Source organism: Hetaerina americana, unplaced genomic scaffold, assembly GCF_022747635.1.
Source record: "Hetaerina americana unplaced genomic scaffold, ioHetAmer1.1.p SCAF_36, whole genome shotgun sequence".
Lineage (NCBI taxonomy): Eukaryota > Metazoa > Arthropoda > Insecta > Odonata > Calopterygidae > Hetaerina > Hetaerina americana.
Window position 1 is genome coordinate 2,778,592 of NW_027286941.1, and position 25,135 is coordinate 2,803,726.

General features: G+C 37.0%; 1 protein-coding gene across 3 annotated transcripts in view; it reads left to right on the top strand.

The window, feature by feature from the left end:
* The window catches only part of LOC139691461 (serine-rich adhesin for platelets-like), a 155,468-nt gene that overhangs the window by 87,286 nt on the left and 43,047 nt on the right, over nucleotides 1-25,135 (top strand). For all 3 annotated transcript variants that reach the window (XM_071589280.1, XM_071589281.1, XM_071589282.1), the window contains exon 2: nucleotides 22,752-22,808. In XM_071589280.1, the coding sequence (XP_071445381.1) occupies nucleotides 22,752-22,808 (57 nt within the window). The remainder of the gene's footprint in view (nucleotides 1-22,751; nucleotides 22,809-25,135) is intronic.

The window sequence follows — 25,135 nt, forward strand, 5'->3', positions numbered from 1 at the left end:
ATTTTTATTTTCTCTTTCACAGAACAACTTTCGGTAAGGTTTGGGCACTCGTGTTATCTCGAAAACTCACGAATACGTCCTACAAATCCACTTTGCGGGATAAGATAAGGTCGACTAATTGTCCGAAGAAAAGAATGGTTCGAGATATCTGTCTGCCCTTGCTCTAATCTCTGGGGGAGAATTCCCAGGAGCGCGGCACGTCATTAGTAAGGCGTCTGCCACCTCATGCACCTTATCCGTTTCGCTCGGACGGAACACTAGATTCCTGTCCCTCTTCACGGATATTCGAAAACAATACATCTCTGCGGGAAGATCAGATCTAATCTTTATCTAAAATTTGATCTCACATTTTCGTTACTCCTTTCTTCATTGGAATGGATTATGTCTCTTTTCGGCTATGCTTCCCTTCGGGTAGAGATTTGATTAGAAAATCTTAATTTTTGCGTGTGGTCAAACTTTTAATAATGATTGATCGTAAAACGTTTATGTTTTCTAAATTAAGGCATTAAGATGCCTCCTCTTTTTGATACAGTAATGTTTCTTTAATTTTATTAATTTCGTACATACTTGCCGAGTAATGCGTTGAGTAATTTAGGAATTTAAGCTCATTCGCTAATGAAAGGTTCAATGTGTAATGTGGGTCGAAAACGAAAATTTCAACGAATAGCAAAAGCATAAGTGAGTGTAAAATGGCTCTTTAGTTATTTTGAACTAGCAAAGGCAAATTTTTCTTCTAGTTGTGATTTTAAATATTGAATGGGACAACGAAACATGACAGCATTCATAAATAGCCTAATGTTTGTTGCGAACATGTCTCTCCTCAGTTAAAGGCCATTGTTCACAATGTTAAATAATTTATAAGAACTAAGAAAAATATTGCTAAGCATATGATGATTTAACTCAGAAATTCATACGTTTATATTTTCTCTTATCTATTATTATTATTTATCTTTCTTATTCAATCCAGCCTTCTTGCGTAAACTATTGTGGTCCGGGCCTTGGAAAACTCTATAAAAGGCCAAAAGTGCCTTAGGTTATCTGGAATCCGTAAGACAAACGGCCAATTAGGTGCCTCTTCGAGGGAAGGAACCACCTTGAATCGGGTTCAACAAAGTCATTAGCCATCAATTAGTGGCCTATTTTGGCACCTGTTATTACCACCATTGAATTGATCAAGGAGTTATCACTATCATGAGGCTACCTTAGAATTTGCAACAGCGGTACTTGTTATTTTTCCCACATTACGCCTCACGTTGATAAGAAGAGAGCGTTTGGCTAATTACTATTAACAGAGTTTCCATAATTTGACATTGGCCAGAAAATCAACACAAAAAGCAAAAGTAGCAGTCAAATGTGGGTATCTTTAGTCGTTTATAGGACTATATAATTGAAAGTTATCGCTATGAGATCCTTTTCTATATCTTGTTTTCTATATGTATTGACCTTCAAGGTCTAATGTTTCTGGCCTAATTCCTGATACCTGCATAAATTCAAAGAGAGCTTTATTTATTCTATATTTTTCTGTTGGCTCTTTCAATCGTAGCTTGAATTGTCACCAGTGCTAATTGTCTTCCCTTATATTATCCTCTACATATCATTTCTCATCGGAATTCCTTACGAAAGTTTTCTTGCGGGGTCCTGACTGAATATTCCGCTGCGAATAATGAAGATAGACTAAGAATACATGTGATGACAGTGGGAGTATTTATCGTTCATTTTGTATTCAGAGCCGATTTATTCCTACGTCCGGCCATAAAAATTCGGCAGTTAATTCGACGGCGAGTCGCAGAGTGTTTTTCCCATCGAAGAAACCCTTTATTTTTGGTAGGGAATGCCTTTAAAATGGTATCGGAAACGCGGATTCGTCTTCATTGTTCCTCAAGAATCCAACTTTCCCTCTCGTGCGAAGCGATTGAGAGTCACGTAGTATCTCTCTCGGCAACCGATCAAACGTTTGCCTACCACTTCCCCATCCCCTTCCTCTCCGCCTCCGCCCGCCCAATCTCCAGCGACCGCCCCACGCCCGACCCATCTTTGATCTTCCGCGGCGTGATTTACGGGAAAATGTGAGAGGCGCCCTCGCACGCGAGAATCGAACTTCCCCCCATTTTCTACCTTCCCCCGCCTCTCTTCTCATCCACAACAACTTGTATTCTTACATATACATGCACGATTCCTATTCGACGGACTCAAAAATTGATTCATTCAATGCGATAACGAAAGTTTCAAGTCTTTGATTCATTTTTTAAAAATTTGTTGTCCCCGGCGTAACTTTATGGAATTTGCGTAACATATAGTATTGAAATGAAATGGAACTTAAAAACACGACCCAGGTTTCGACGTTGAACTTCATCATCAGGTGATGATGGCGTTTGGGTCGTGATTTTAAATAACTTGTGTGGAATTACGAAGTCAATAATTTCATTTCATTTCAATATCTTTGATTTATGTGTTGTTCCTTCATTATTCCATCTAAGTTCCTATTTAGATGAATGGATGTAGATACATTTAGACATTGTGGACGTATATGCAAGTCGCTTTAAATTTTATTTCCTGTAGTTTGACGTACTTGTGACTTAGAAATTGTCCTTAGACTGAAAATTTAACTTCGAATAAGGCATAAACATCGAATGCACTCGCTCCGAGATTAAAATATTCGCATTTTTACTCACTTGAAGAAGCATTTAATTATGCATTCAGGAGAAGCAATTTTCAGTGCACTGACCTCTACTTTAGTGGGCTTATGTTCAGTATAAAACTTGTCATCAAACAAACTTAATGTCAAATACTTCGTCATAAATGGTATTTCTCTTCGCTATTCATATGTACTCTGAAACTTATCAAATGGTGCACAGCAGTACTGACGAATCAAGATAAAAATAGTGAAGTTTTAAGGGATTGATATAGGATTTACAGAATGCTAACTCGCATTACTCGCGGAAAAAGGAATTCACCATATGTTCTCGTATCAATTTATCTAATTTCATGCTCGAGTCCAATAGTCAATTAGAAACTTTGCTATAGATGATTGGGGCTAGAAATATTTTAATTTTGGGATTCTTGTTTTGAATGCTTTTCATAGTTACTGACTGACTTCAAATGTTGATGCCTATAATATTTCTAAACCCGGACTGTAAATAACGTAGTGATGCTTTAATTATAATCAATCGTCTTTTCGAAGAATCAAGCAGTCCTATAATGAACTTCTCAGTGTCAAAATTAAACTTTTTTCTTTTATCTCATATATGGAATGCTTGAATGGAGCCTGACGGGAACAAAATAATAAGGTTTCTCAATGTTTAAGTCGCTCCTACAAACTGCAAGTAATCATGTACGCCAAACATAAATGTTATGAAATGTGGGGATCCCAAAAAGAGTGATTACTAATATTAACTCCAGTTATACCGGAATGAATATGCATGTATGTATATATATATATATATATATATATATATATATATATATATATATATATATATATATATGTCATCAAGAAGGTAATTTACGTTTCGGCCTCGCGTGGCGGTGGGTAGGGCTAGAGCCACCATCTTGGGGTTTAAACGTCCCTACACTCAGTACGCATCCTGCTGTGGTAATGTGCATACTGCGTTTCTTCTACTTTGCTCACTGCGAACTGTTAAAATATGCAGTGGAACATGAAGACCCGCGAGTTATGAAGTGCGATCTGTGAGTCTGAATAATTCTTTTATCTAGATCTAGTGACTTATTTGTACTCCCTTGCATGCATATTAAATCACTGACGTGGATATAAATAGGGTGATTCTTTTTAGCCAGTGAACCGATTCAGATGGGAGTGTCAAATCGATTCGTTCGGTTTCATTATTTCGATCGTATCACAGGGGATTCAAAAGGTAGGCCGCAAGCACCACCTCCCACCCGTTCGTCTTCGTCGCAGATCTTTCCCCGCCGATAATCCCGTCCACACTCTTCCTTTCCACACACGTACGCTTCCACTCTCACTCCCATGGTCTTCCGAAGACTCGCGGCGAAAGGGAAAGGACTGCTTCTCCTCTCAAGAGGGAGGGAGACTGCGTAACGAGGCACGCGCGGAACGAAGGCCGAGAGGTTGAGTGGCTGGGGAGGGGAGTGACGTGGCTTTGGCAGGTATTATTATATATATACGTGTGTGTATATATATATATACATATATATATATATATATATATATATATATATATATATATATATATATATATATATATATATATATATATATATATATATATATATATATATATATATATAAATATATATATATATATATATATATATATATATATATATATATATATATATAAATATATATATATATATATATATATTTATATATATTTATATATATATATTTAATGCGTGTGTGTGTATGTATAGAGAGAGAGATGCGGCCCGTAGGGCGGAGGAAGAGAAACACCGTGAGACCAGACTGGTTTTGGAGGGAAGGACGGGGTAGGAGGTCGTTGTTTGAAGATACGGGATGGTGAGGGAATGAAACAATGGGATGATTCAGCGAACGGGAAAAATGCACGCAGCTCACTGCCATAACTTAAAAAAAATAGCAATCACTGGTAGCGATCAAATGCTTCTCGCCGCCCCTTCTCCCTTCGGCTTCGATATGCTAATGCACATGGTAGACTATATTTATGAATCAGATGTCGAGTCTGGTTTAATAAAAACCAGAGAATTATAAGTCCTTGGGTTACCCGTTGGAATTTTGTCCGCAGATCCTCAGCTTTTTCTCGTACGTGCTGTTCTCTGTTAAAGTGATGTTGCAGCTCCCGTCCTCCGTTGCGTGGGAAGTAACCCAGCTAGTTTAGATTTTTAGGGTCAGCCTCGGAGAAAAAATTCTGTCCGCTGTCTCTTCTAATAATCCGTGATGTGATCATCTAATAAGTTTCACGTTGGTACTCATCCATTGAAAACGTCCCTTTCCTTTGTTCCTTCAGGTAATACAAACTAGTCCCACCTGAAAATGGAAATTTCGTGGACCGTTTCTTCGCTGCGGGCGAGATATTTTCTTCCAGTGATATAATAGTTTGTTTTTCGCTTCGGTTTAATAATAATTTATTCGTACGCTTGGTTTCAGTTGGCATGCATGATTATCAAACTTTCGAACTGAGGTCTGATATTTTATACATTCATAAAAAATAGCAAATTTTTATGGCTTACAGGATAATGCATGCTTGAAAATTTCTTAATAGGCACGAAGCCTATTTGGACCAAATTAATGTTCACTAACATTAGAATATTCGTAGGAAAATAATTTTAGTAGCGATAAAACGAGGCTGAATGATAAAAACTAATTACCGTACATGCAAAAACACTAGAAAACTGTAACAGTAATGATAAGGAATATTCTTTTACAGTCATCTGATGTATTTACACAGCAGTTTTTAAATGCATAAAGCAGTAATTTCAAGTTTTTTCCTTATAAATTCATTTATGTAAAGTAAATATAGTAAGATACGAGCTTTCAAACTACCCTCGTAGTAACAGTTAAATGAATCACCCAATCACCCATTGATTATGTTCAAATTTTAGCCATTATCGTCTTGTAAGCTCGGCCCGAAGCAGTTTTGTTGGTACGTGATTAATATATTGTTCCAAAGGAAAAAATATTCCAACCTAGAAATGTTGGTAAAATCAGTCCCAGCTTGAAATGGGAGACCTTAACGCCCGAATGGGGACGCTCTAGATGATCTCTCCAATTAATGTGCCGGCATTCTTCCTCTTTCCTGTATCACTCCCTCATCCGGAGTCAAAAAATTATAGATGTCCGAACAAAGTTATTTTGACGTAGGGAGATGCATTGGTGGATGCGCTTCGCTTTTTGTGTTAAGACATGAAGAGGGCGGACCGTAGAGGAGGTTGAGTGTTGTTTCAAGCGAAAGGGAGAGGAGTTTGGGGAAGGACGATCTAACGGGGAGAGTTTCGGGTGGGTGGGAGGGAAGTAGGGGGCGAAGGAGGAGCAGGAGGAGAAGTAGGACGATACTCACCGTGGGAGAGGAGAGAATGCAAAGGTTACAGGAGAGAATGCAGAGGTTCGCGCCATCAAACATCCGAACCTATTTTGGTGGTGCGTAAATAAATCTGATGATCGAGAGCAAATTGCTACCATGATGGTTATCAAATTGACGGCCACAGTCAAATAATTTCTGAGAAAAATATAACGGAATCAAAATCTAATGTTAGAGTTGAACAAGAAATATAACGGAAGTGATCGCACTGAGTAAAATCGTTTCTTCGATGGTGCGAAAAAGTTCAGCGATTTGTTTCCATGCTGAAAAGAATGCCGTGACGGTAATTGACTTTTGATGCTCGGTAATTTCGAACTTTTTCGTGCTGAAGAGTCCTGGATCGGTTCATGCTTTGCTATACCATGTAGAAATTTTTTTTGTGATCTGTACAATCGCAAATAGCGTGGGATATCGTTTCCGTGGAAACGAAGTGAAAGCAAAACCGTATTTGCCAGAGTACTGTACGAGATGTTCGCCATACAGTTTTAAATCCTTGTTTATTTTACAAAAAAGTAATGGTGGACAAACAGACAGGTTAAACATATGATGATACGCAAGGAATAATGTCGTTGGCTTTTATATTGACAGTTTAAATTCTGTTAGAAACAAGGTTTGTCAATTTATACTATAAAAGAGGTCGAAAACTAGGGAAATGCCTTCATCGTAAAATATATCGCACACCTTTGAGCATCCAAATAAAAGAATTTCCGTTCATGGGTCATCATTTCCCGGAGAGGTAGTTACCTACATATTAGATACCGTACTTCATTTACATCGTTGGCATAAATAACGCTCGAGGGACTTCCAAAGAGGATTTCACTTGCACAATGAAAGTTATCTCCGATAATTCATAGTGTTAAGTTGAATGAGTATAACATCAAAGCTAAACACAGGGCTTCTGTAAATTGATTGACTTAATTACTTTAATTTCATGCAAAAAGTATGATAAAAAAATGAGAGCTGACTTATTGGAATCAAATAGAAACTTATATAGTTTTATTATAGACATGCAATAAATTCAAGAAAGTGTGAGGTGTTCGAATCATTTTTTACCGATTCAGTATAGCGTGACCCAAATTTATTGGTCAAATAAGCAATTACCTAATTAACATGTACGCAATAAATCAGATCTATAGTTGGTCCCAGCCATATAATTCCGAAATTTATTAATTGATCAATTTATATTCCGTTTATTTGTGGCAGTTGAAGTATGAATTCTCACTACTATTTTGATGGCCCATTTCCGAATAATTGAGCGATTTCATGCCCATAGATTTCAAGGAAAAGAGTCGTTTTGTTTTTAAATTTTATTGGCTCCTTGGCAAAGCTGTAACCAAATTTTAGTTTACTGCAAGGTAGAATTTTCCTTGTCTCTAACCCATGGGTAAGTTTATGAGAAATTATGCGTTGGTGTTGCATTTCTTCTCTTACGTTCAAGTGTGTGAAAAATCAGATTCTCACTCCAGTAAAAAAAGGAGATAACCCGGATATTGTGAAGAGTGGCATCATCCTTCCATAAACTCGGGAAATTTCTTTCATATCCGGTCCTACCCAACCACGGCGACTCCCATTCTAAGCTCCTTCACTCAAAAGAGAAATGATAAGGCGTCCGGTTTCGTAGCAGGGCGGGAGCGTTTCAATGCAGATGAGTAGCCACCGCTTGAGAAATCTGAAAAAATTAGAGAGTAAAAATGAAATAAAATATAAGCTCGCTGTTCCCCACGAATGTGGGTAAAGCGGAGGGTGACCGTCCGATTAATTTTCGGTTGAGCAATCGCCCACTGTGTCTGGTTTTAGTGTCTTTCTTCGCTCTGACGATTAGTTCCGCACAATGAGGACGATGAGTCGTATCATTATTTATACCGCGTGTGTTGGTTCCTTTTGCTTTACTTTCCCTCTCTTTTTCCCTGAGATCCCTTTCGAGGGGACCTGCCTGAGGAAGGGAAAGAGGCGGCCGCGCGGACGGGCCACAAGTAAGGTGGCCCTGGAGGGGTGGGGGCCGACTTCTGGCGAGTGTGGAATGGGGGTGTGAGGAATGAAAGTGGAGCGTGTGTAAAAAAAAGGCCGCTTAAAGGTCTTATACTGCGAGCATAATTGTGTGCTGTTTGGCTGATCACGTGACCAGCATTGTCTCGGAATTGAAGCATACGAATACTCGCTCATCCCCTCGTGAGAAGCGAAGTGAAATAACAACAAGAGTTGCCGTGGGGGAGAAGGGGGGAGTCCACGAATGAATTTCGCGTTGTGAGATGACAAATGCGTCCGAAATCCTCTTTTATGGCCCGGTGTTTGGTGGGGAAGGGAAACTGGGTAATTAACCTTCTCTAGACGGGAAGGGACTTCTTTTTTGTACGTTTCATTTTTGTAAGAAATGTAACTTCGTGTTGTTCTCGAAATGAGACGGCACTTTGTCTCGCCGCTCGAGGAGGGAATGAAATTGAAAGCGTGACAACTCTTTATTCCCTGTGAGTTCATAAAATATGTATTTGAATTGATAAAATGCCTACTTTTACTGACATTATAGTCATACAACTGCTATGTAGTTGAATTTAATTATATAGATATAGTGCTTGCAGATTAATCGATTATGTACGGCAACTTTAACCTCTGCAAAGAAGAAAAACGGTTATTGCACATTTAACAATATGAATATGCTTAGTAAAAAAATGACAGGAATACTGAAGGTAGCGATGCCTTACATACAATGAAATAACTCTTAGACATTAAAAAATAGGTGTTCAAATTTGGTTTGGAATGTAAAAATTAAATACTATAATAATGAAAGCATAATATTGCATCATAAAATTGAAGTATGAAAATAATACCAGTTCGGTGAAATATTATTAAGCAAGAAATAGTTTTAATTTGAATGGATTTAATTTTTTATAAGAATTAGTTCACCTTCACCTCTCCCCTCTATTTCTTATGTATAGGCTATGTGTTAGAAATATTGCTCACCGATCGATTAAGAAGGAATTTCGCTAACTTAAAGCTCCTCTTGTCATTTTTATATAAGTGAGTTTTATCCAAAATAGTGTACTACGTATTGTATGATTGCAATAATCTTGTCCTGGTTGAAATATTCTTTTGCTAAAAGATTTTAATTTGAAACAATGTGCGTATTTTCATTGTGTTTTAAAAACCATATGGTGGTCAATTCGGTTCGATTGCAGGTAATGAGAAAAACAACTCGCTTAACTGATATTTGGAAATTCCCTTATCCTTTAATGGGTGATCGCATACAGTAATAAGGGGGTAGTTGGATTTCAACGAAAACGAGTTTTTTCATCGAATTAACGACTTAAACTTTCGTGCCACTGAAACGGCATGAATAAAAGTTATTTGGCGAAGGCTTCTTGGAGTTATTTGGAATTCTTGTAACATTAACGTGCCACCAGGAGGATATTTTATGAAATTTTACTGAAATATCTTCCCGAGGTCAGTAACTACAGGTGATGAACGTCAGGTTGACCCCACGAAGTCTCACACCTATGCCCAATCGATTCGGAAATGTACCCTTCACCTCTGAGAGACGTGCTGCTTAGGGAGCTGTGGGAACTGTGCCCTGGGTCCTCAGCAAGCCATGTCCTTGACTTTTCCTCTCCGTTAAGAGTGCTTTGCTCCTCTTTCTTCTCTTTTTGCAGCAGCATTCGTGAGGCGCGATCGTCAAAAACAAATGGGAGAAGGTCATTCTGAACCTCGTTTCATGAGGAGGCAATTAACATAAGGATGAGCGTAATAGGGACTAGGAGCTCAAGCGCGATCATTATTCCCCTCCACGATTAATGTCTTTCACTCGCGATTGTTCAAGCCGAGGAATTGAGAAGTTGATGATTGGTTTCAAGAGCCTACTCCACCAAGGGACCACCACCGTGTGCAAAATCTCCACATCCGACCTTTGCTTTCCGTTGCGTACGCGGTACTCGAGACGATACGCCACGGGGTATCCCACGCTTCTCGGGAAAAAAAATGAAGGAGGAACTTGGCGAATTATGGAGCTGAAAATGACAGATGAAATCTTTTATTATTTTATATCTGCCCTTCGCCGCGGCCTTGCGTCTAAAACGACGCGAGGCGCAGAATCTCCGCATTGTCCCTTTCTCTCCGCCATCACGGTTCATTAAACTCGCGTTTCGTGTGTGCATTCGCGGAGGGGAGGGAGTCTCGGAGAGGCCATTCGCCTTACCGAGTCTTTGCTTGAAAAAAGTAGTAGTGGTTTTAGGATTTATTGCTGGAGAATTTGGAAACCAGTAGTTTACTAAGTTTTCTGGGGAAAAGATAACGTTATATGCGGAGGTCCATTTGATACCTCCCGTTCTTCGCTTATTCTCATTTAAATGCCAAACGATAAGTTTAGAAAAAAAAGATCTAGTTTACGCCCCAGTACATGATTGTTTTAGTTTGAACGTACGGACCAGGCCGAATATAATTCTTAAAAAATATAATATTTTTTGTAGAATTGGACCCATGTAGTACTTATGGGGCACTATAACCGCTTCGTCCATTCCTTCAGTTACATGCTCAAAATTTCAAAGATTGATTGATGTTGAAAAAGTTAATTCTTGCAGCTAATCCTTTTCTTAGTGGCTTGGGTGAACGAAAATTCATGTTATAAATGCTATACGATAAGGTGTAAACAATAAGATTTTTATAGCTTGTTTGATAACAAGATATCAAAATCTAGAACAGGAGAGTACGTATTACATATTTACGTGCATGTGAAAAATTTGTATCAATTTTGTATGTTCCTTTGATGGAAATCACTCACAAAGGAAGAATGGTATAGCATATGAAAATCAAAACGTATTCGCTTACTCTGATTTGGGCTGGGTATTTATGATTAATCTTGCTCATATTACACAGTATCTCTCTAGAGCTTGGTCGAAGATTTGACCTTAGAACCAGGAAACACCACATCCTTCTAGTATTCAGTATAATCAATAAGTAATTTTACTACCGAATGTTTTCTTTTGGGGGCTTGCGCAGATTTAATCCTGTGCGAATAATCCAATTGGGAAATTAAGCATCAAATTCGTCGTGCGTGTCTGATGAGACTCGAAGTAAAACCAAATTGCATCTTTCATGTAAGGATTTGGTGACTTCCAAATTCGCCTTTCCTACTTTACTAATCTTCGTTCAGGTAATTGCTGATCAGTAGTAGTGTTTTCGGTTGAACAGTACGTAAAGTGAAGTCTCAATATATTCTCCTTAATACTGGAGAGTTCCTTCCGTTTGGCCAAATAAAAACTGGCATTTGAACACCGAATTTGCTTGTCAATTTAAAACCCATTTTTGAAATCAATTTCATTCGCTTACCATAACTACAAATTCATAACAGCCTGCCATTTAGAAACGCGAAATTTTACTATTTTAGTTTTGAAGTTATTTTATGTAAGATTTGCAAAAACTTCGAAATTGACGTAAGTTGTTTAAATACTATTGACCTAAAAAATGTTTCTAAGGCTACAGGGAAAATTTGGAGTGGACGGCGAATAAACTCCTAACCCACGTCAATTTCGTTTTCGCCCTTGGTATTATTGTTTGGTTTCGTTGTGCGGATATATTTACTACTTTTTGTTGTTCTTAGAGTTTTTCAAGATTATTTTTTCCAACCAGAGTCCAGCTGGTGTATTATTTCAAAACCCTCTCGATTCCGTAATTCATATGAAACACGCTAAATAACGGAAAGAACACGTACAAAAGTATATGAAAAACGTTTTATAAGGAAACTGATGGAAGAGATTTCATAATATTTCACCTCGAGCTAGACCCCCTACGTTAACTACCCTTGTGTTGCTGATACATGTCGTAGGCTGATAACTGCTTCCCTCACAATTGTGGACAGATATAAATTATGATTAGTTGTCCAAAGGAATTTTTTATATTTGATCAAATTGTAATTAACAATAACAAGTAAATATATATGAATATATGAAAGAATAAATGTAATAAATTCTAATAAATAAAATGGAACTTATCTTCAAGCCTGAAGGTCGATTGGATAGTGCGGAGTTCAAATATTAGGTCTAGGGTGACCATATCCTTTCATATTTGTCGTTTTCCAGAAAAGTTATGATTCGTAGAATATGACGGAGTTGTGTTTGGCCGGGAATTTTTGAGGGTATCTTCCGGAACTGAACCCGGTATTTTCTGGCAGTAATCCAGACGCCCTAATAAATAGGATTCCCTTACCAATACGGGAAAATATATAATTAGCGATAATTAATGAAGTTTCTCACTCCACTGCACGTTTTTGGCAATCGCTGAGATTTAATTTTAGTTTTACTCTCGCTTGCGGCTTGAGAGGAGTTGGTAGATCAAAGAGAAGAATGCCTTTGACGATAATATCGGCGATGAACATCTTGAAAGGTCGTTTTATCCGGCTAGGTATTTTTAGCTTCAAGTGATGCCGAAGGGGAAATTCTTCCTTCTCTCTTTTATGTTTGAATTTATGCAAAGCCGTAAAGATATAATGCAGCATAAGAAGCAGCAGATTACAAGAGCTACTATGTTGTTCCTCCACCAATGAAAGGCCACGTTCTTATATCACGAAGACACCATCACGGCATATTAAATTTCTTCAAGGTTGTGTAATTGTGAGGTATAACGCTTTACCTATCTTATGATTTCAGTGGCATTTTGTTTTCTTAACTGCATTATAAAATACAATGGTTGTTTTGATATAAAACCCGTTAAATTGTTCTTTTCCTTTCACTAATTCCGCCTTGGGAGACTAATGAGATATAATTTCCTTAAAAAATCGAATTCGTGGCGAGGAACAATTCCTTTCTTTGATCTGCAACTTCTCACCTTCCAATAATCCCCGGGCCCCATTCCTCAGGGAAATATCGCGGATTGCTGTTAGTACCCAGAATATCTTGCAGCACAGTGAAACTGTTGCCAGCCATCGAAACAATGGTTCGTGCGAATGTTTTAGTAATCATGGTTCAGTGTATAGAGAAACACTATATTTTTGCGGTACGCAACGGGTAGTAATCTTACTTTTTTGATTTTCAATCTCCACTGTGGCCATCTGGATTGGAAAACAATGTTCCTCAGCCATGAAATGAAACCGGAGATGATATTTTCATTGAGGTTATGACATTTAAGCTTAGGTTCTAGTGACATAATTTCTTCCTGCGGAGGAAATGTTTGGAGATGGATACATCGAGTAAGAATCGTTTGGAAAAGGATGGAGTTATCCCCGCAATTGGAGAGAGGTGAAAGGTTTATGCAGGTCCGTTATCATCACCGCTACTTATCATCTTCCTCGTATGCAACGGAATGACTACAAATTCAGCGTCCGCTTGATACCATGAGGTCTCATGTATTTCCCTTATTTCTTAAATTACCCATTGACTCATACTTTTGGGAAAGCCACGAAATTAATCTCGATTTGCTCCTACTTGCTGATGGAATATCAACGTTATATATATAACCCATCTACTCCTTCAAAAGACATGATTAGAAATTACCGAGGAAATAAAATTACTTTATTTGATTTAGTATATGAAGAATGTAAACATCGTGAAATTTATAATAAACGTCTCATCAATTCGAAGCACAGGGTAACCCATACTTCATTGAATTTGAATGAGGCCATAATTGGAAGTCATTTGACCATGAGCTCCATTATTACCCGAATTTTTATGGTGTGTGGTTTTTTATGTTGTGAAATGTAAATCACTGAATATGTATGAACTCAATCCCCATTTTTCTGCATGCTTGGATGATCTTTAACAATGTTTCCCAAAAATATTTCTCAAATCAGCGTCTAGTTCAGTAAATGTGAAGTTACCTGAATAATGCATGGTAGGGAAAACGGCGTACGTTAGATTTCCTTGATTTACGTTTAATTTGATATTGCATTTTAATGACGAAGGAAATGCATAGAGAAGTTCACCAATTTAATCATAGCCATAATATCTGAGCAAATGAAAAGGAAGAGGACATCGTATCGTAATGCTCATGCATAATGGCCACGCTCACCACAGAGGAAATTGTTCGTTTATGTTTCTATATAGGTCGGGCTATACTTTTGTGTGCTATATCAGAGAATAAAAAATAAAAGGGAAGAAGGAGATAGCAAATAACAATATTTTTTCTAATTATAAACAAGAGATTTTGGATGAAATCAGCTGAAATATCTTTTTAGTTTGTGTTTATTATATCTTTTTAGTTAACAAGAATTGGCGTCACCAATCATAGTAATTGAACCGCATATACTATGCCATTTGGAAGAATTTAGGTTTTAAATTTGTTTAATTTACCTGAGTAGTTAAATATCTTTCGGCTTGAAAGGGCCATGGAAGAAGGCCCATGAAACGTATTGAGCTATTCTAAAATTTGAAATACAGATAGAAGTAAGGCCAATATAAGGCCAAGTAAGGCCTTATAGACGCTGTGGTCAACTAATTACCCTTGTGGTTTGGCAGCAGCATAAAATCTTAATTTCTTACAACAGACCAACCCTCTAAAGTAGACTGTCTTAAAAAGCATTTGCGCTTGAAATAACAGTCATAAATTAAAATGCACCTCATCTCATTGCTGATGATCGATGCCTCTTTTCGACACTTTGACACTTTGCAACCGTTTTCATTATTACTACAAATATATTTTTGTCTTCTTTTGATTTTCGACGGTCGTATGATATGACAATCGGAATTTTCTTAACCTGCGACTTCATAAAACATAGGTATTTGGCAACGTCCTTCGTGCATGACAGTCGTGCAAGTGAAATTTGCTATGTGAGTGATGCTCCAGCTCAGGCCCCGAAGTTTCAACCTCGGTCCTGAACTCTTTTAAGTGATTTCCGCCTCCCCCACATCTCCTGCATTCTCCGCCGCCCAGTTGAATATGAGCACCACCCACGAAGTGACCCAACTTCCCAGAAGTCGTTAGCGGTATTGAAGTTCCAGGTAATCGTTTCCTGGAATTCCTCCCCCGCGATTTTCACGAATCACTTAGTGGACGTGAGTAAGGTGTTGTGCACTCGTGATTTGATTTATGGGAATGACAGGGATTTTCAATTTCGTGCTCATTGCGACACGATTTGCACAAACGTCGACGGATTACTTTCTTCTGAAGCTATTTTCAGTGCGAATCACTTCTTTGTCTAGGAAACGTACAGTTTTGTCTTGCCCAATTTCATAACTCAATTGAAAAACATAAAACGGACCCAGTTTCACTCGGTTCAATCGTCTGGGAATGCACAATATACATATAGCCCTAAAGTTTCAGGATTGCGTGGTAAATAATTGAATCCAATCTCTTTTGATTCCCGTATATTCCGGAAGTTAGCAGTTAAGCGTTGCAAATAATAAATAAACGCATACAGTGTCCCGTTTAAAGTGATTATTTTATTGAACTCTCAAACTTAAATGCAACGAATTTTATTACATCATCCGGGAAATTTCCCATGCGCTTGCCAGGGATACATTAGAAAATGGAATGGGCTGGGAATTGACATTAGAAAATTGTTGAAATCCTAATTATATACTGTAACATCTATTTCTCTCTGAATTTTCCTTCAGATTACCATTTTGAGTACATAAGAGGTCACCAATATTTTATATTTTATCACATGAAACTTTTTTCTTAAAAAATATTATGAAATCACGTATCAGTTAATAGAGAGTATCAGCTATATACGTATTAATTCTGCCAGAATTTGTCAAGGTTTATACACGAAAAATATAACTCCACGTTGATGCTATCGTAGAGTATCTGCTCTGCGATATTACTAAAGTAATTGCAAAGAATGTCTTTTTTGTTTCCTAAAGGAAATTAATGAATAAATAAACCATTCATTGATGATGAGGAACTGTAAATAATTCCCATTTTCTAACAGGTATTAATCCGTTCTCAAAGGGCTATCCAAGGAAACCTCACACCAAGAAAGTAGAGCCTTGAATCTGTTCTTCCCATTCTATTCTTTATCTAGTGATGAAAATTACGATGACAGCTGATATTCGTGGAGACAAGCAAAAATTTCGGAGAAAGTTCCTTGGCTGGAACGACTTTGTGATTCGTGGGATTCAAATTAGGATATCGTCGTCCCTTAGACTAACGGTGTTTTTCTTGACGGTCGGCGCGCACAATGGATCCGCAGAAATAAAAGCAACTGGTCCGTCCGAATGTGTGGCATAAATTACGAAAGATAGTCCTTACAGACCTGTAATTTGTTGCGATTTCATATGTTGATGCCCTCGGGTATTTGAATGTGAAAATGTGTGAACGCGAGCGATAGTCATTTGCACTATTACGCGAACTCTTCTTTCTAGAGAAAAACGCGTGCGTATTGGCAAAAGTAAATGCAGAACACTATGCAGATTAGAGAAGCCAATAGATTAAATTTATTGGCTTGCCTTATCTATGCTTATACGATCATATTTGCTTTTCGTGTAAGTATATATTAGGGCTTTACCATTCGGTGGATACTTATATTCAAGATACTGAATTGGCAGCGTAAATATTGAATGTTACCCTTGGTTATCAATGAAAAAGCATAAGGATATTAAATATTATTCTGTACATTTCGCTTCCGATCAATATATGATTTTGTGGATAATTTATGAAGTGATACAGTATATCCTTTTTAAGCGGGCGTAAATTGATTTTCCATACTTATTTTGTAGAATATTTCGGAAATTTAGTGTACAAGCTCTCAAATCAATCCCTGCATGAAATTTTGTTTTCCACATACATGCCCATCATATCTAGGTAATCCTAGGTATATTAGCCAATACTAGGGACAATGTTGGTCGCAATACGAGTTTCCATTAATAATCTCATCTTTGAAACTCCAGAGTATTCGATTGTGCATAATCAGGGCGATGAGAACTTCAATAAAGTTGGAAAATATCAGAAACTAAATTAATTTCGAAAACTCAGTTAAAAATTGGGAAAGGGTCCTTAATTTAGAAAAATTCTGGAATATGATATGCGAATCAGGGATTTCCATTGGCAATTCCAAATACTTTCTCATTAACAATTCCTGAGTCGCATATCATATTCGTCACATATAATGGTTTTTCCTAGTTTAGTGACTATTTGGTGCATAACTAACAATAGACAATCGCTTTATCAAGTGCTGGAAAGAAATTGCTGTACCTAATACTGGCTATATCAATACAAGTACGGAGAGGAAAAGGAGATTAAATCAAGGAGGTTACGAACGTTTTTACGGTTTTACAATGACGATATTTAAGCATCAAGCTCCTGATTTAAAAATTAATGTGCTGCACAATGCAAGTATTCAGCGAAACGTATTAGCTTGGTGTACCCATCATTTCGATTACTTTATAGGTCTGAAGTTTTTGAGTGAAAAAATGAGAGAACAACCGCATGCTGATCGGGAAAATCGGAAATTGGAATACGATACTAATTAGATAATTTTTCTCGAGTGAAAATATATTGGTAATATGAAAAGAACCTGAAGATTCCCAAAAATATGAGATGTGTTAGCATCTCATTTTCTTGGGAATGATATTTGATCAATAAACAAAAAAATAAATAATCAACGCTTTGGTTGTTATGAAACTCTTTCAGATCACGTTTAAGTCATTGCTTTGGCATAATTTCAGCAAAATTAGCGAAAAATAACTTCTAGCAATACTGTGGATCGTACTACATAAATCTTAGACATTGCATTTTCTGCATTGGAACTATTTTACCATTTTAATTTGTGTCCTAATTTTATTAACATGTATGTATTTTTACTGTTTGGCATTTGGTGAAATGATAAAAATGGCGTGCACAATTAATCATAACCTGGAATTATTTCTCCTCATGTTTCTGAAAAATCAAAATTGACTTTTTAAGATTAACGTGATTTATTTTTTGTTATACAATGCCGATCTAACTGCGAATGGAAAAAATATATTTTAGTATGCGCGATCCTAATGATTGATGCATATTTGTGAGCTTAATACAAATGTTAGGTCAGCTGCCCGGAAATATTTTTTGCAATCGGAAAATAAGAACATTTTGACATCCAAATGTCTTTCGATGGTCCGAAATCATTGTAACCTAAATTGAAATTTACCATAATGTAACTTTTTGGAAATAAACTTGCAGTTAAATATTTTCATCGTTAGAAAAAACAGGTATTTCAGTGTTATCAGTTAGTTTCAAGCAGTGTTGAAAAGGGTCACTTGCAGGTTTAACTGGAACTGGGAAGAAAAACACTAGTGGTGAACAGAAAGTGAAATTAAATAGCTCTTTCAACTTTATAAAAATGATAAGTGATGCTGAAGGCTAAAATCCATTACGAGGCAAAAACTATTCATTTTTCACCAAAGCTAAATTCATCTCTACAAAAATTATGAATACGTACATAGATAGCATCGAATGGTTTCAAATATAGAGAACCTGGAAGCTATTTTAAGCTTGAAAGAAACCCTTTCGTATTCCATAGCCTCCTGATATTTAAGGTCCGATCAATTTGAGAGTATTGGCGTAATTTATAGCACAAAACTGAATGCATTTTCCAGTTTTGCATTGCTGCTCCGCATTGCACTATGGAATTGATGCATGATCTCATTTGAAAACCACGGTGGTCACATCCTTGTTCCCACTCGTTCAGATCATCCAATGAGTTACTGCTTTCGCTTTCTTCCTATTTTCCCGTCATATCCGCGGAAAAATCTCGTCTAAATCGCTTCCTTCTCGCTCATTTGCCTCCCTTCCCGAGAGTGGGCGATTCGGACGCCCAGGCCGATCTGAATAGGAACTCGAAAAGAACCGTTGCTCGCCGCGTTCATTCAAGGAGACGTTCTCACTTCTCTCCCATGGTTTCCCGACGCCATTAGAAAATTGGTGAACAAAAGGATGGTGATGACCTGGAAGTCAATTGGACGACCGTGTTTGGTAAAGCTCGCGGTGATGACGTATGGATACGGTCACGAGGATCGATACTGGTCCATTATTTTCGAAATAGGTTCTGATCTCTCTTCCTCCCCCGCCTCACCATTTCTCACCCTAACCACCTTTGTTGGCGATTTTTTTAGCCATGGGATGATGTCTTTGAAGTCTTAGAACCTAGGGAGATCAATCTTCCTCCTTTTGTTCTTTCCCAGGATGATTTATGGTACTTTTACTCAGTGAAGTGCTTTCACTTTCACGAGATTCTCTTCGTTAAAAATGATTGCGTAGCAGTTGCTTAATTATTCTGCTAGGAGATCAATCTGCACGAAATGTATTCGAGAAAAACAGCTCTTAAATTCACCCTTGGCTTTGGAGAAACCTGGATCAGATGAATTCTTAGACATAAAGTAGTTTCAAACTTGTAACTTATTTACAAACCCTGGGAGTGTGTTTATTTTATACAATTGGCATCTTTCAGTGAATGAATCCTATTTGTTACTTCATAATAAAGAATTCGACCTGTTATAAAACAGGGGCATGTTGAGGGTATTTTTTCCGGGCGTCTTCTTTATTTATTCGAGAGTCAAGCGTGTGAAAATGGTTGGTAGAGAAACAATTTCCTCCGACGGTCAAGAAGTTTTTCATTAGTCCACTTTTATATGTCAATGTTAATAAACATAAGCAATCATTTATCATGACAGAACGTTACCAAAATATCCCTTTTTTTAATGAGAACAGTTTATGATTTCACTGGACGTTTAAATCATATCAACCTCAGCGGAAGCTTAAGGTGTGTGTTACTACGCTTTCATTGGGATTTTGGAGGAATTACGTATATTTGACTATGTGAACATTACTTCTCAAGTTACGATTGTAATCTGTGCATTGAGGGAACAGTGCTCAAAGCTAGCAGAATGACTATTCTAAGTTACTTACGAGGTCAGATATTTCGATGAGTAACTGAAATTTTCTTGTTTGTTCACAGTGAACGTATTTATTAGCATCCACGTAGAGGAACAATCGGATTCACTGTGAATGTTTATGAGAAAAGGAAACGTTTGCTTGACATTCAATCCCCTGGAGCAAGATGAAATGAAATTGTTGATATTTTGTTCTTAGCACAGGCGTAAAACGTATGTATAACATATACAGGAGTATACCTGTATAGCGAGTGAAAACATTTTCATATAGGAATTTGTAAAGAAAAGCTACGCTTTTTAGCATTTTGTTATGAATTAAAATGATATTCAAAATCCACAAATGTTCATCCTGAAAAAAATTCCAGAACACCGTATTTAAATGAGTACGTATTAATTGAGTCATCATCAGTATTACAATCCTAGGATTGGTACTGCAACTACTACATTCTACTTTTATTAGAATGCAAGGCAAGGCTGCATATTCTAGGTAAAATAATGTGGTAGTTTCCCGTTACCTGCCAAATTGCAGTACTAAGGCCGATACCGTGAACTTGACTCTCGCTGCGCCGACCCACTCGGTCTGCGCCACCAGTACATTACAGTGAAACTGCTGCATTTTACCATGGGTTCAGGGGAGCTTTTTAGTAGGAGTCCATTTTTCTCGTCATCTCGTTCCGAAGGACAATTATTGTGTTTTTCCTGTTAATGTGTGGTTCTCTCGTTCCGAAAAATCATTTAATATTTTTTCTAAGCTAAAATATTTCCACCGGTCACGGGAATCGAACCGGCGACTTTGAACTCCACAGGCATACACGCTACCTCTGGTCTACCCTCGCCCTCTTATTAATTGAAATAAATGCTTTTTGCATGCTGTTTTCTAATTAAACGGATTCTAGTGAAAGTATCTCAGGTCCCAAGAAGGCTGCTCCATTGATTATTTAACCAAGTACTTTCCCTCCTATCCAATTTCCCCTTTTACTTTTCTTGTTAGAGATCACTCAATAATAGCACGAATCAATCATCCATAAGTATACTCAGCAATAATTCATCGAAGTATTACTTCGGGTAAGAAGACGAATACAAACAGTTTTTGCCTTCCTCCACTGGTGGAAAACCATTAGAATGGGATTAGAATAAATGATTAAAACGAGTAACTACGGTTTTCGAACGAAAAAACAAATTTCGTAGAATAGAGCCATTGAGGCAGAGTTATCGATTTCATTGTGTTTGGATTTTTATTTGCAATAGAAGTTCTTGTAAAATGGCTAACTTTAAGAATTTCAGATTAATGCATTGTTTTCCAGAAAAATTTACCAAAGATTTGTTATGTACTTTTCATGAAATTCTGTGAATTTAAAGGAATTGCCATTGGGAAATATAATCAGTATAATGCCGTACATTGGTATGGAAATTATTAACCAATTTACAACTGTAAATTCTCTCATATTTTACTTTTGAAACATTTAGACTTATTGATATAAATAATTATCCTAAGCATTAATTCTAGGGTGTAAATTGTTGAGGTTTCGGGCGTCCCTCTTAGGTCTTAACCCGGTTGGAAACCCGAGAACTCTTCACGCAAGCAGTTTGCTGAGAAAAACTCTGTTCATATCGTTCATATATCAACCTCATTGCTCCCATGATATTTCTTTCGTGGTGACAAATGTGCACATTTGGGCACACGTGGTTATAGATATCGAAATGCAAGTCGATAAAATATTGCGCCGTAACGTCCCACTCAAGCCGAAACAACTGGGAGAGATTCGAATATAATTTCGAGTTCTGCCGAATAGCTCCATCACTCATTCAAAAATTATAATATAAATGTTTGTTCTAATTATTATGTAAATTTTAAAATTGACACCGCGTTCAAATATGAAACTTCTGCGAGTTGATTTTTAAAAGATGATATTCATTTGCATTAAAAAATTAGAGCCCAGGATATTTTCCTCAGAAGAAGATATTTTAATATTGGGTCTTTTTGGATATCTAAAAAAACATTTTTGTAGAGAAAAGGAAATATCACATGTGTAACTGTTTTAAATTTGTGTTGTTATTTTTCCTTTTTCATGTGGTCTGAATGGTATTCCTTTGCCTGGATATTAATTAGCTTATCGAATAGAGTAATTTAGAGAAGAGATATGGACATGCGCTATTTGTGTACGAATAAGTCATGTTAGTTCATTAATTATATGCCTGCAACAATTACGTACGCTATGAGTATGGAAGGCGTGCCTTCAATATTTCCATTTTTAAGCAAAGGTTACTTATTAAGTGTTCGAAAAACTATTGGCAGACATATGTCAAAATTGTCTTCTTATACACATTTTTGGGGTAACAACCAAGAGTTTTGATTTATAAAGTGGTCTTTAATTGTGTAAACTGTCATTATGGTAGTCTCTTTATCTCCGATATGGTGGTGGGAAATAAATGTAAGTGGCATGTATTTCTCTAAAACGCATACATGATTACATGGTATAGGCCAATATATGGGTCTCTGTCTCATATGTTCTAAAAATTTTAGCCGGCCTCGGTGGCGGCGGGGTAACGTCCTTGCCTACCAACCCAGAGGTCGTGGGTTTGATTCCCACCTAGGTGGATCCCTCCATCTAGGGCTTGGTTGTATGTGATTGTCTTCAATGTAATGTCTGTGATGTAGGGTTAGGTGAAAGAAGGGGCTATTAACCTCAACCTCGCCCAATTAAGTCGATAAATAAATAAAAATAAAATAAAATAAATAAAACTTAACTGCTTGCCTCTATTCATTAGAATATGATTAGATTGTCATTCATTCGCACACTGGCTAAAGTACTTCTTCTGAACTCTTTTTATCAATCGCTATTATGCTAATTATATACCACTAATCCATGATTATTAGGGATTGTAATTCTACTCCTTTAGCTAAAAATCTCTTTTCTATTTATTTTAGGGACCTGCGAAGCAGATGAGGACACGATGGAGTCAAGGATATTTATTCTTTTTTTAGGTATGTATAAAATAATCCATATTCAAAGCTGGGCATACCTTACGCCTACTTAGGTTCTTGGACTTTTTGATGGCACTATCCGCTCTGGTTGAAATCTATTTTTATTGTCTTTTGCTGTGTGTTGAGATACTTTGTGAAAGTGAATGCGTCAGACGACAATTCCCACACACACACACACATATATATATATATATATATATATATATATATATATATATATATATATATATATATTCCAATTCTGAGTCTATATTCTTTGGCGTGACAATGCGAGATTTCTTTCAAAGATGGAACTTCTCCAATCTAACTTACAATTGATATAGGAGCACGATAATGTCGCTTTAGGGTGTGAATACTTAGTGCACAGAATTTTTCCCAACTGAAATCGGAATGAGCTCATAATCATGGAGATCAAATAGATTTCTGGTACGTTTTAAGACTGGAGTATTAACTAATTATCGTCTGGAAATTGAATTGTATTTTGAACAAGCATTGAGTGTTTAAGCTCAAAGTACGAGTAGACGTTAAGCACTTTACTTCCACGCAAAGTTATGCTACCAGATACTTCAATCTAGAACCATGAATGCATTTATAATGCATACATGCATGAATGTGCAATAAACCCTATAGAGCCCACTGCAGACCTCTCTTTCAAAGCCTTGGCATCTTAACAGTCCCTAGTATTTTTATTTATAATTCGATAATTTTTGTAAAAAAGAACATGCATATACTTATTCCCATCAAATAATGGCACACACGCCTATGGGACTAGGACAAGAAATCATCTGTGTGTAGTGACTGCTAGCATGGAAATGATGTCCAAGGGACCTCGTTCTCTGTGCATCAAAGTATTCAACAGGCTTCCCATTAGTTTAAAAAATGGGAAATCACTCTCTATTTTTAAAAATAAGTTATTTTTGTTCTTAAATGAAAAATGTTTTTACAGTGTGAACGACTACTTCAATTCTGGGTAATTCTGAATTTTATATTGTGGAAATCCTTAACTATGTGTTTAGGTGTAATTTTATTTTATTTTTCTTTTCTCTGGCTAGTAATCCAGTTACTGTACTTCTTGACGTACCCTATACGACTACATAATTGTATGATATTCTGTACCATACTTTGTACTTGTCGATTGGGGAAATGAAAATTATTATTATTATTTATCTCTCGCTTACATGCAAATATGCAACAAGGGAGAACAGCACAATTTCGATGCTATATCGAGAAAAAAATGCATTAGTTTAATGTCTTCTTCATTCTTGATTAATATTCTATCCCAAAAATAAAATGGGCAAGAAACTTTCAGCCTGTTTAAAATAAAAATGCGCGAGTTTCCGTTAATCTTATCCTCTTTTATTTCCGGATTCTTTAAATCGGATCGTTTTATTAATCTAATATTAATCGGTTCGTAATATTAATCTAACATGACTTCCCCAAATAATGTTACAATTATTGCCTTCGATAGGCAACCTGCGGTCACAATTTATCCGAGAACTTTGATTTTTCCAGGTTTACAAATAATAGCTAGATAGATATCAGAAATGCCCTTCAGCATTGCAATTCAAGCAAGAGGCGAGCAGACCGTGACACGCCGCAGAGAGGTTTTCAAGGGTACATTTATGAGACTCCCAAGGTACTTGTTAAGGTCGGAAATTCTACCAAGGGTAAAAAACTCATATTGCATTAATTGACCTCGCTCAAATTATACCTTAAAACAATAATGGTATTATCTAAACATTTTAAGGCTACCCACAACTCTGGTTTTCTTTCCGTCGCTCATTATTTTTACTGGCCTTCTAACTCCGGGTATAAAATTTTAAATACACTTACCCGTGCACCACCATGATAAATGTTTAGTAGTTACACTCCTGCATGTCATAATATAACGATGCTATTACGTAATAGCACCACGAATGTCGCCGCCATTGATAATAATTACGCAAGTAGCCCAGTGGCAACGGACGAAAGGTTCTTGGTTTAAATCTGAATTATACTTCCTCGAGTTCCCAGCAGCGCAATTCCGTGGGGCACGATTCTTCGGTTACTGAAACTTTCTTGGGAATCCAATTCGGCAAATGTAAAGCGGCAAACCTCCCCATTACCCCGAATTTCACGAGAATTTAACGCACCAAAAATCAGATAAACCTCCAAGTGAACAGTTGCTTTTTTTAGCAGTAGAATATTTCGACGAAGCTTCATGATGACCTATCAATCAATCTTAAATTCTTATAGACTCCACACCAAGATCAGCGCGTAAGACCGTTGAAAAACTACTCGCTTATTAAACTACCATACTTGTGTGTTAGTTAAAATACAAAAAAAGG